The sequence below is a fragment of the Martes martes genome, assembly GCF_963455335.1.
Source record: "Martes martes genome assembly, chromosome: 12".
NCBI classification, from domain to species: Eukaryota; Metazoa; Chordata; class Mammalia; order Carnivora; family Mustelidae; genus Martes; species Martes martes.
In genome coordinates, this window is record NC_137900.1 from 72,913,065 (window position 1) to 72,925,262 (window position 12,198).

The 12,198-nt window shown below is 55.4% G+C and overlaps 1 protein-coding gene across 7 annotated transcripts in view; it reads right to left on the reverse strand.

Annotated features, from left to right (window-relative positions):
* EPB41L4B (erythrocyte membrane protein band 4.1 like 4B) overlaps positions 1 to 9,780 on the reverse strand; it is a gene marked incomplete at both ends in the record, with an annotated part of 123,078 nt that extends 113,298 nt beyond the window's left edge. For all 7 annotated transcript variants that reach the window (XM_080819534.1, XM_080819536.1, XM_080819533.1 and 4 more), the window contains one exon: positions 9,475 to 9,780. In XM_080819534.1, the coding sequence (XP_080675660.1) occupies positions 9,475 to 9,780 (306 nt within the window). The remainder of the gene's footprint in view (positions 1 to 9,474) is intronic.
* Between the last annotated feature and the right edge of the window lie 2,418 nt (positions 9,781 to 12,198).

A 12,198-nucleotide genomic window follows, 5' to 3' on the forward strand; every position in this document is an offset into this window, starting at 1 on the left:
CCATAACCTGGATGATGGATAAACGAGATGCAGGGCCCGCCTGCACTGGACTACTACTCAGCCTGAAAAAGGAAGGGCACTCTGATGCGTGCTACGGCACGGATGACCCTCGTCATCCCAGATGCTATGCTGGGAGAGCAGTCAGGCGCAAAGGGATAAATCCTGCACGATTCCACTTATAGAAGATAACTGGAGTAGTCAGATTCGTAGAGGCAGGAAGTAGAGGGGTGGCTGCCAGGGGCTGCGGGGAGGGGGTGGACCATTATCCTTTAACGGGCACGGAGTTACAGCGTAGAAAGATGACTGGAGATGAACGGTGGTGACAGCCGCACAGCTATGTCAATGCACTCTGTGCTACCGAACTGGATGCTCAAAAATGGTTAAAATGGTAAATTTTCTGTTACTTACACTTTATCACAATTTAAAAAAACCCATAATTCAAAGTGGTTGTCGCTGACCAAGCACAGAGGTGGGCGAAAGGAAAAGCACTATCACGCCGACCTCAACCTGCCGGAGCTGAGGTCAGGTACGACAGGGATGACAACAAGTAGAAAAGAAACGGGAGTGAAGGAGACAGACAGGGCTGAGGGACGCTGGCACCGCAGGCCTCCGTGGAACCAGGCGGTCCACATCCCCCAAGCTGGGCTGGCAGCAGGGACAGTCCTACATTTGCGACCGAGCTCAGTGCTGGGAAACAAGGAAGCTCCAGATGATCCCACAGGGGGCACAGCACCCTGGGGATCGCATCTTCTAGGCCTTAGCTTCCAAGGAAACGCTGGGCACTCGGCCAGCTATGACTTTAGGGGAAAGACCCAGAGAAATGACAGACAGGACCCGAGGGCCAAAGATGCTGAAAGGCGAAGACAGCAGGTTTTCCTACATGAAATTCTGACCTGTCAAATCACAAAGGAGCTCCCAGGAACACACATTTCAAGCAGGGAGGCCGAGTGTGCCCAGCATGGCTGGCGGAAGAGCACTAGAAAATGAGTCAGAAATCCTAGATGCAATTGAGACTCTACCACACTTATTACCTGAGTGGCCCAAGGCCACATGCTAGCTGAGACCACGTGTAAACAGGATAATAGCACCTTCCCGCACAGCAGCAATTAGGCGAGTGACACAGATTCTGCAAGCCTAAGGGGTAGGGTTGCCTATCAGAGAAGATACCAGGTGCTTTGCATATCAACCGTCAACCCCAAGACAGGGAGAGGCAAGTATTACTCACGTCAGGTCACACACACACAGACTGCAGGGAGAATGCAGTCTAGAGTCGTCACAGAAGAGGGCACCAAATGATGAGGGGTTTGTCACGGAGGCTTGGATGGGAGGAAAAAAAAATCTACACCGGGTTTATGCGCACGTATATGAAAGCACAGGGAGGGAAGCTGGGCAGCAGGATGGGAATATGAGGAATGCTTTTTTGTGTGAGAAGTTCAGTGTTGTTCTATTAAGCACTTTTTCAAAATGTAGGCTACTTCCGACCTCAGTGTTGAAAATTTATGGCCATCAAACCAGACTGTCCTCTGGGCGGAAGTGTATTCAATGAGCGTGCCTGAAAGCTGCAACTCGGGGGCCACCTGGCTGGCTTAGCCAGAGAGTGTATGATTCTTGGTCTTGGGGTCGTGAGTTCAAGCTCCACACTTGGGGTAGACGTTACTTAAATAAATAAATATTTTTTAAAAAATTAAAAAAGCATGTAAATCTGATTTCTGGAAACCCCAATTGGCCTACAAAGGAGGCTCAGAGGTCCCCAACCACCTCAGGAGCCCTGGGACAGTCTCAGATCCCACCCCCAGCAAGGCCTGCTCCTGCTGTCAGAGAGACTTTCCAGACCTTGAGTCTCTCCTGACAGTCTGAGCTTCCAGCTGGAGTCTACCTTCACTAGCTATGTGACGTGGCCAAGTGTTTGAACCTGTCTCCTGAGCCCCGATTCCCCCCTCTACAAATCAGGGATAACAGCCATAACACCATCCAAGTTTTTGTGAGAATTCAACAAGCCAATCCCTTAAGCACTTAGCACAGACCAGGCACACAGCAAATGCTCAGTAAGCCTCAGCTCTGATTAGCTCAAGACACACATCTGTGCTTTCAAGGTTCCTCACTCGCTCCTTTAAGATCTAGGGACACAGCCAGAGCTCTACAATTCTCCTCTACTCCGAGGAGCCCAGAGCCCAGGAAATGGGGTTTTCTGGCTCCCACCTCCACGCATTTACACCTGCTGTTTCCTCTGCCTTGACACCTTCTGACCAAATCTAGAGCTGAACTCCCTCCTGTGCATCCTCTGGGACAACCTGATGTCACTTTGGGCATCAAACCATCGCCAGCCCCACTCCACAGATCGGCTGCTCACCCTCTGCCCTCCTTCAGGTGGAGCTACCAGTTATGTATTCACCCGGTTTCCCCTTTGAGATCAGAATGATCTCATCCGTCGTGGATCCCTCCCCAACGCTCCATGCAGTGTAAGTGCTCAAGGAGCCCTTGCTGACTGTTTACTACGGGTACACAGAAACATTCTGGGAAACAATTAAAAATAAACCAGAAATAAAAATCAAGCAGGACTAGTGAGATCAACCCCACTCTAGAGAGAAGCCAGAGGATGCAGAAGGAGACTGGGGGCATCAGGGCAGAGGGGGCATACCTGGACACTGCAGGCTTCCCGCCCATCTCTGCCAGATCAGCTCCTGCTGGTAGCAGAGCACGGGCATCCCTGGCCGGCGAGAGGGCAGTGACCACCCAAAGCAGGTGTTCAGAACACAAGCCCCCAGACTTGAGAGAATTCTGCGGCCCCATCAGCAGGGCCTCAAACCTGGCAGAAAGCAGAGCTGAGGGTGGGGCAAGGCTCTCCAAGGATGGGGAGCCTGCTTCTCACTCAGGCAGGGGCAGTACCTAGGTGGACAGCTCAGAGAGCAACCAGCACCGGGGGCTCCCACCCCGGCTGAGGGTCCCTGGGAACATAAAGGGGGGCCAAGGGCCTCTACCCCCAAGGGACACAAACTCAGGGCCTGTGATCCTTATTCAATGGTGCCAAAGAGGTGGGCTTTCAATCAACCCACGCAAATCCATCATTTTGAGTACATATTTATACCTAAATACAAAAAGAAAAAAAACTACAGATGGATATACACCACAGTTTTAACAGGTTATCTCTGATGAAATTTTAGATGTGTCTACTTCTCTGGGTCCTCTGCACTTACTTTCTAGTCTTTCTGCTTTAAGCATGTTCTAATGTGAAATTAAAGTAGGGGCCGAAAACACACACCAATCTGAAAAAAAGGAAAATAAAAAAAATTCAGCAAGATGAATCTGCCTGCCCCCAGCTGCACAGGCCAGAGAAGGGAACCTGAGTGCCCACAGAATCAGGTGCCCACTGAAAGGACCACTCCAGGCAGAGTGGAGGAGGCCCAGCACAGGGACCCAGGCAGTGGGCAAGGATGAACACCTGTTTTGAGGACAAATTGTGGGTGGAGGATTTTTGTGGTTACTGAGTGGATTTTTTTTATAAGTCCTTATGCAAGGATTTAAGGGAAAGTACCCCCCCAATCCCCCACCGAGACCCCCCCCAACACACACACACGCGCGCGCGCTGACCTTTTGCTATTTCAAAATTAAACAGACCTGTGCCTTCATCCCTGAGGTGCACTAGGGACAGAATTCAGTGAGATTATGCACGTGAAAGTGCTTAGCAAGTTAATATTTGTTCGGTCCTGGACCAGCGCAGGGTCACGTTACTGGCACGGGAAACGCTGACAGACACCGCCCTCCCCCATATTAACACTGACAATCCAGCAAGTGTGAAACCACAGTGTGATAGAGGTCACATCTGTATCCCACTCGGGAAGGATGTTCACCTCTCTTCTTCCCTGACTGCCCTCGCTCCCACTAGCCCTCCTTTAAAACAAAGTTATTTTTAAAAATACATAAACTTAGACCCAGGTAGGGGTCTGAGGTACCCCATGGCCTCATTCACAGGCTGGGACTGGGGGGTCAGCACGGGAGGACCACCTTGAGCCAAGATCTTCCCTCAGGGGCAGGAAAAAGTAAGAGGCCCAGGGTTAGGCAAAGTGTCACAGAAGTCAGAACCTTGGGAGAGGGTGGAAATGAGGAGCTGCCTTCCTCCATTTTCTGGGGTGTCCTCAAGGGTCCCCCATTTCACCTACACCCGAGGGTGAAGACCTCCTCGCCTCCACACCAGACCCCATGAGGCCTCTGCCCTCTCCTCCACCCACACTCAACTGACTCCCCCTGCCCACCACTCTGCCTGGTCCTGCAGGCCAGGCCCTTGTCAGCCCTCACCTGGGCCACTGCAACAGTGCAACTGCCCCAGCCTCACTTCACTGCGACAAAAATGGGCTCCCTAAAGCTCAGAGCTGACACGGCCAACCCCCCGGCTCAGAAATGACCATGGCGCTCGCGTGCCTACAGTAGTTCTTTTTTTTTTTTTTTAAGATTTTATTTATTTATTTGACAGAGAGACACAGTGAGAGAGGTAACATAAGCAGGGGGAGCAGGAGAGGGAGAAGCAGGCTCCCTGCTAAGCAGGGAGCCCAATGTGGGGCTCGATCCCAGGACCCTGGGATCATGACCTGAGCTGAAGGTAGACACTTAATGACTGAGCCACCCAGCTGCCCACCCCACAGTAGTTCTTAACGCACGGCACGGCTGCCCTCTGCTCCCTGTTCTACCGCGGGTGCTTTTGACAGGGTGTGAAGGGACCCCGGCCACCAGAATAGCCTGGGATAGTTGTGAGAAGTCCAGCTTCCTGAACCACTCAGTCAGAAATGCTGGGGGTGAACCCTGAGAATTTTAACTGGAGAGAAAAAGAAAAAAAAAGTCCCAGCTGCACTCTGGAGTACACTGCAGTTAGGGAACCATTTTGCTGGGGTTTCCCATTGTTGGGGAAAATGGGTCCTACTTCCAACAGCCAGAAACATATCCCCCACTTTCCACGGTCCTGGGTCAGGACTAGGGGGGCGGTCTTTCTACCACTGATCCTACACTCACCTCCAAAGGCTAGGCACTCGGGGTTCCCATAGTAACCCATGCCGACTCTTCACTGAGTGACCAAAGGGAAGTCGAAATCAGTCTCCATGCACAGGCCTCGGTTTCCCATACACACAAAGGATGGGGCGTGCGTTGTCTAGGGTCCCTTTCAACTCCGAAATAAGGCATACGATCTTTATGTTCTATCACGTGGACTCTGCTGTATCAGAGATTCTAGTTCTAAAACTGTAAGTATTTTGCATCTAAGGTGGGGGGTGGGGGTGGGGATATCCTTTCTGCATCTGAAGTGAAAGAGGTCTGCTAAGCCTCTGCCTTCCGCTGAGGTCCTGATGTCAGGTCCTGGGATTGGCCCCACACCTGACTCCCTGCTCAGCCAAGAGTCTGCATCTCCCTCTGCCTGCCTCCCCCCTACCCCCGTGCTCTCGCTCTCCTTCTCTCACATAAATAAATAGAGTCTTAGAAGAAAAATAGAGTGAAACTTTCAAAAAAGCATCTCTCACACCCCATACAACTTCTGATTTCCACAAAGAGATATTTAGCCTTCCTGCCGCAGCTTTTTGGGGTTTTTCATGTCCATCACCAGACATGCTTCCCAACCCTTTCCGTAGGCCAGAGAGGTGTGGGAGGTGCGTGAGGTCACAAGCGACCAGGGGCCTGCTGTGTGCTGAAGCTTTGTACACTGTTGGTCACATAATCCTGCCGACATCCCCATTTGAAAGACCAGGAAATCGATGCTCAGAGGGCCTGAGCAGCCCAAGGCTGCACGGCCAGCCCGGCAAGACTTCAGCTCGGCTCTTCCGAAGCTCACCCTGCTTGCACCCACCACAGCGGGTGGGTGCTGAGTTCCAGATTCGGTGAAAGCGACCACACCAATCACACCACTCCAGACCCAAGAGCCGTGCCCTCCAAGGCATGGCGGGAGTGCTAACCAGCCAGTCGCACACACATCCTCACAGCTTTCTACCCAGAGCTGCTGGAAGACTGTGCACGCAGGGGAGGGGGGAGACGGGGCTGAGCAACAGCCGCACGAGCAAAAGCAGCAAAAGCGATGCCAGGGATTTAGTCAACAGAGAGCTAATATGAGTCAACAGCGGGTGCCGCTGCCAAGCACACTAATGGGATCTTCAGCTGCATTAATAGAAGGCAAGTGTCTGGGGCAGGCCGAGGGAGTCCTGCCCCGCTCGGACCAGACCACACCTGAGGGCCTCGCAGGGCCAGGCAGCTCTAAGGAGAGGGAGGCAGGGCCTTCCCAAGCAGGGCCAGGTTTTCTGACAAAGAGTGGCTCAGGGTGCCTCTCCGGGCTGCAGGGCGAGCCAGGGACTCCCCCTGGAAGCGAGGTTTGCACAGCAAGCCCATTTCAGGCTGCACGGTATAGAGGGATTTTTTTAAAAGACCCTTTTGTTCACATTTTATCAAAGGTTGAGTAACCACAGTGAAGGTTAAAAACAGGCAGGCATGCTTGGTGGTGCAGTCCGCCAGCAGACAAGGGGGTTTGGAGCCCCTGTTGGGGGACTGCTGAAGATGATCACAGGTGCTTCTTCCTTTATTACATATATATAACCACAGGCCACGGATTGGCCAAGGAGTGACATAAGGAGTATTCTAAAAATGCACAAGGGACGCAGATTTGAGATCCTACCACCGCAAGTGTCAAAGTCTCTGGGAAGCCCCCGTAACCCGCCCATCCCCCAGCACCCTGTCTGGGTGAGCCGGTCCCCACTCCGTCACATCACAGAGCACCACTTAGAATAAAACGTCGTGTTTCCACCTGTGTTTCCCGGGAGCCTCAGGGCCACCCCTCGTTCGCCTTTGCGCACAGCACCCTGCGTGGCCCACAGGAGGAGCCCAGTAAATGCGGACCGCAGACGGAGGTGCCACGGCGTGGTCACACCGAAGGCGCTGCTGGGGTCAAGTCAACTGCAGAACCTGTGTCCAGATCAGGGCGAATCAAATGGCTGATGACAATGCATCACCCCTGTTCCTGTGCAGAGCAAAGGAATTCTTGAAGCTAACACCACCACAGGGTCTTAATGACAAAGGAGCCGTAGTCAGCCTGGCAAGTGCACGGGGTGCCCGTGGAAGTGAGAGGGGGACAGAAAATTCAGCTTAGGGGTATGGCAGCCAATGATGAATCCTATCTGTGTGACAGGGAGCAGGGCAACACCAGAGCCCAGGAAGCGGTGAAAACCAGGAAAGCAGAAGAGGGGGACCATGGCAAGTGGGGCTATATGCCCAACAGGACAGCACAAAACGTGAGCCCGGGGAAATGCCTCTTAGGAAGGAGCACGCATGGTACAGATCCATCCACAAATTCACTGGGAGCCTGGCGCTAACCTCATACTGGGGGAATTAATTACAGCAGCTAAAACTCTGATCTGGGAAGACTAGCGCAGGAGATTGTGTGATGCAGTTCTAATATCTAATAAATCTTTAAATCGATGAGCCGTGCCCACTGATGGTTTTTCTTGATCATTCCTCCCTGAGGGCTCACAGGACAAAAGCCTGCATTTTGTCTTTGGACAGGTGGCTATACATAGGTGTGTGTCTTATAAATAAAATTTGGGGTTCGCTCTGTCACGTCTTAAAAGCATCAAGAAATCTGCCACCATTAAGAAAACCCAGGGAAATCTTTTGTCAAGCAACCTTTCGTAAGGCGGAGAAACCTTTCCGGATGTAAAATATCCCCCCTCCCCCACGCTTGGTGAGGGCCCCATCCCAACCTGTTTGCTGGGGTACCTGTCTGGGTTGATCCACCACGCATGCATTTGGCTCAGTCTGCATTTCTCATCTGAGAAACCCCACTTAAGCCTGTCGCACAAACCTGACAGAAGCAATACATTTTATAAACGAATCATCCCTGGAGAACAGACAAGACAATCCTCTAGGAGCTCCGTCAAAGTTCTCAGGGAAAGCATTCCTCTCCCTGATCCGAGATGCAAAATACGCCACATCCTCTCCACACACCAGCTGCCCAGCTCTCCAATCCTCCCGACTCCTGGGGCCTCCCCTCCCAGCTGAAGACGAGCTGGAGAGCCTCAGTCGTGGGGAGGAGTAACATTTTAATGCTATTTTAAAGACAACAGCTCTAAGCACAGGAACATTGGCTCCTTTTCCCTGAATAAAAAGGCCCCACAAGGGTATTATCATAACAAAACGATATTCTATGGAGAGCACTAGGAGGCACAAAAATAAAATTGCCATAAATTGAAACTGTCTCAAAATCACACCTAAGGCTGCATTAAAGTCCAGGCCAAGCAGCGTCGGATTTTCCCATCTAAAAGCGATACAGGTTCCTAGTTCCTTCCTACTTCCCTCGGGAAGCCTAAAGAATTTCCCACACCCGGGAAGGCCTACATGTTTCCTTTGGAAGTCTGGGTATGTTCTTTTTTTCGCGTGAACCCCTCGGAATGATCGGTGACATGCATCTAAAAGCTCCACCGGCGCTGTGTCCTCAGTCACACCCAAAGATTCCCAAAGGCACCGTCTGCCGCAGCGCCGGGTGCCCAGTAGGCGCCCATTAATGTGCGGATTTGATTTGATCACATCTGGCCCCTTCGGGCTAGAAAGCTGGACGCCCTGGCGGGGACAACAGCGCCAGCCTAGCTCACTGCTAGAGGGGGGCGGGGTGCAACCACCTGTGGGCGGGTGGCCCCGCACCCGGCGCCACCGCCCGCGGGGGTTCCTCGGCCGCCCCATGCACTTTGCTCGGGGTGCTGGTGGGGGGCAGTCCCGCACACCAGGCCCAGTGGACGTCCTAGGGCCGACTCCCAGCGCCCCAGCAAAGGGCTCTGCCGGTGCAAAGTTGGCCGGATCCAAGAGTCGATTGTAGAGTTAGCTCCCAAGTCACCCAAATCCCTGCGAAGCGGAGGGCTCTTAGGGGCTCTGCGATTAGGATGGGGCAGGGGTGGGGGACCTCGAGGGGGTCGGGAGAGAAATGGTCCCCTAGATTCCCTCCCAAACTTGCGGCACCTGCTGGGCAGCAGGGGAGGGGGCTTCTCCTCCCTGCCGTCTCGACAAGGCCTGGTGGCGACTTTGTGGGGGCAAGCAGGCCACCGCGGGGCAGTCTCGCATTGCTTTGAGATTTTTCTAACCAATAACCCAGCACCAAGAAGGCCCCCGCTGGAATCTGGGGGACGGAAGGGGAACACCGGTCACCCGCGCCAGGGGGCGGGGATTCGGGAAGAGGGGACTGGGTGAGCGGGGGAGGGAGTGAGGCCCTAGGGACGAGGTGGGAGCCGGAGAAGGCGCGACCCAGCAGCGCAATGTCCCAAGACGGGGGCACGGGGCCACCGAAAGGGCTCCAGAAGAGACCGGGACGGAGTGGCTCGAGAGGGAAGCAGGGAGAGGGAGTGCTCGCAGGAGAAGGGGGAAGGGATCCCCGGAAAGGTGCAAGAGGGGCACCCAGAGAGGAACACTGGGGGAGGGGAGCTGTCCGAAGGGGTGCCAGTGCCCCGGACCCGGCCCGTCACTCACCGGCAGGTCCACGCTCACTTCGGTCCCGTCGAGCAGGAAGACGCGGCAGTACAGGGTGGCCTTGGCAGCGCCGGCGGCGGAGATGTGCACGGCCGCGCCGCCCGTGAGCAGGGGCCCGCCGCCGGCCGGGAACACGCTGCCCCCCGGCGCGGCGGGCAGCGTCGAGGAGGCGGCGGCAGCGGCCGGGCCCCCCCGTGGACCCCCGTCGCGCTCGTCCCCCAGCCCGGCTGCCCCGCGCCCCGCCGCGCCCCGCGCGTAGCGCTGCATGGAGCGGCGGCCAAAGGTCCGGCGCAGGAACCGCAGCATCCTGGCTGGGGGCGCCCCCTGCCTCCGCCCCCTGCGCCGCCGCCGCTGCGCCGCCGCCTGGGAGCGCCCCGCGACGCCGTCAGTGCCCGCGGCCGCCTGCGCCGCCTCCCAACGCCTGCGGCCCGGGGCTCGCTCCCGCCGAGGCCGAGGCCGCGCTCCGGCTGCCTGCGGGGCGCGCCGGCCCGGCCAGCGCCGGCCGCGAGTGGCCGCGGGCGGGAGGGCGCGCTCGGGGCGGCCCCGGGGCCGTCCCGCCGCCGCCGCCGCCGCGCGCTCTCCCGGGCCGGCGGCCCGAGCTTGCCGCTGAGGGGCCGCTCCCGACGGCCGGCCGCGGGCGGCCCCGGAGCTGCGGGGGGCGCGGGGCGCGGGCTGCGGGCTGCTCCCGCGCCGCGCGCCGGCCGAGGGCCAGCCGAGCAGGGCGCCTGCGTGCTCCCGGCGCGCTCGCTCCCACTCGCCGCGCCGCGCCCGGGGCCGGAGGAGGCCCCGCCGAGCGCCGGCTCCTGAGGCGCCTTTTCCTGCGCCCGCAGCCCCCGCCTCCCACCTGGGAGGCTGCACCTCCAGCCGCCGCCGCCGCCGCCGCCGGGACTGCAGCACGCCCTCCTCCCTCGGGGCTGCGCCGGGTAATTGCAAACCGGGGCTGTGCTGCCCCCTGCCGGCCCGAGCGCCCCCTGCTGCTGTAGGTGTGCTCACGTGTGTACACGTAGGTGAGCACACACGTGTTTCCGGCGGCCTGAGCCCCGCAGCCCTGCAGCAGCTCGCGGGTCTCCCCTTACCTAGTGAGGAAAGCGAGGCTGCCTGCCCTGCGGGAAGGCTTGTCCTGGAAGCCCGAGAGGGAGGGAGAGAATAGCGTTCAGGGAAGGCCCTACTGAGCCCTCAGTTTCCCCTTTTGGAAAAGGCGAGGGGAACACTAGGTGATCTACAGTGTCCCTGATAAATTAAGTACTGTCCTTAAGATCTCAGAGCTGGAAGGGCCCTTTTGGCCATTCCAGTCCAATGGACTCCTTCCAAATAAGGAAACTGAGGCTGGGCATAGAGGGGGTAGTACTTTTCCAACCGATTTCACACGAAAAGAAAATACCTTTCCTCAAGAAGTTTGTGTCCAGTATTGATGCAGAGGCCTGCATAAATAACTAGCCATAATTGGAAAGGCCGTTTAAGGTCAGAGGCAGAGAGAAGTGTTTATAAACAATGCCCCTCAGGTATAGGAGTTCAAACTCTGCTTCGGGGAGAAGTGGGTCGTCCAGTGTTGCTGGAAGGAATGTTGGGGAACACCAGGTTGAAAGGAGGGCAGCCCTCTCCAGAACAATAACACTGCTATTTTTTTTTAATTTTTATTTATTTATTTATTTTTTGTGCCTGACACTGTGCTAAGTAAGCCCTTTGCATTCATCATCCCACTTAATCCCGGGAATAACTTGCTTCTACAGCCGGTCTTAGCCCCATTGTACAGAGGAGGGAATTGAAGCTTAGGGTGCTTAAGAGACTTGCTCCAGATTTCACGGTTTACAGGGGCTCATTTGCAGGACTTCAGAGCTCCTAACCACTGCCAGGCTGAGGCATGCGGCAGGACTGGCAAACAGTGAAGGTTCCTGAGAGGTCTGGAAGGAGGCAGTGGCCGCAGCAAAAGGGACAGAGAAAGAGGGAGGGATGAATTCAGGCAGCATTCTGAAAATGGACATTGATTGAGGATTGGATGATGTCTTAGGTGATTTCATGGGTGATATTTTCATTAATCCTGGCTCCAGCCCTTCCGGATAGTTCTGTTTATCCCCGTGTCTTAGGTGGAGTTTGGGGCTTAGAGAGTAAGATCCTTGCCTGAGGTCTCAGAGCTCCCGGGCAGCAACCGCCAGTGCCTTGACTTGTTCGGTAGTGTTCTCTGTACGCTCTCTAGGGCTCTACCACGTGACACTGTCTTGTGAGGGGGCATCTGCAAACAGCCTTCAGATACGTACTGCGCTCCCCTTCCCCCAAGACTCCACTTAATAGAAGACCATCAGCAAGTTGGTGTTCAGAAGTAGCCCAGTGTGCTTACTGGTTTCTAAGGACAGCTCATTTCCCACTGGGTAGCCCAGAAGTACTATAGTAGACTGAGTAATGGCCCCCCAAAGATGTCCACATCCCGATCCCCTTTACAGATATAATTAAATTAAGGAGTTTGAGGTGGGGAGATGATCCTGGATGAGCCATCTGGGCCCAATCTAATCCCAAGGGTCCTTACAAAAGGGAGGCAGGAGGGTCAGAGTTAGAGTGATGTGACATTGGCAGCAGAAGTCAAAGTGATGGGTCCAGGGGCCAAGGAATGCAGGCAGCTGCCGGAAGCTGGAAAAGGTAAGGACCAGATAATCCAGATATTCCAGAAGAAATGCAGTCTTTGATTTTAGCTTGTAAAAATCCGTCTCAAACTCTGGCTTCCTGAATTTT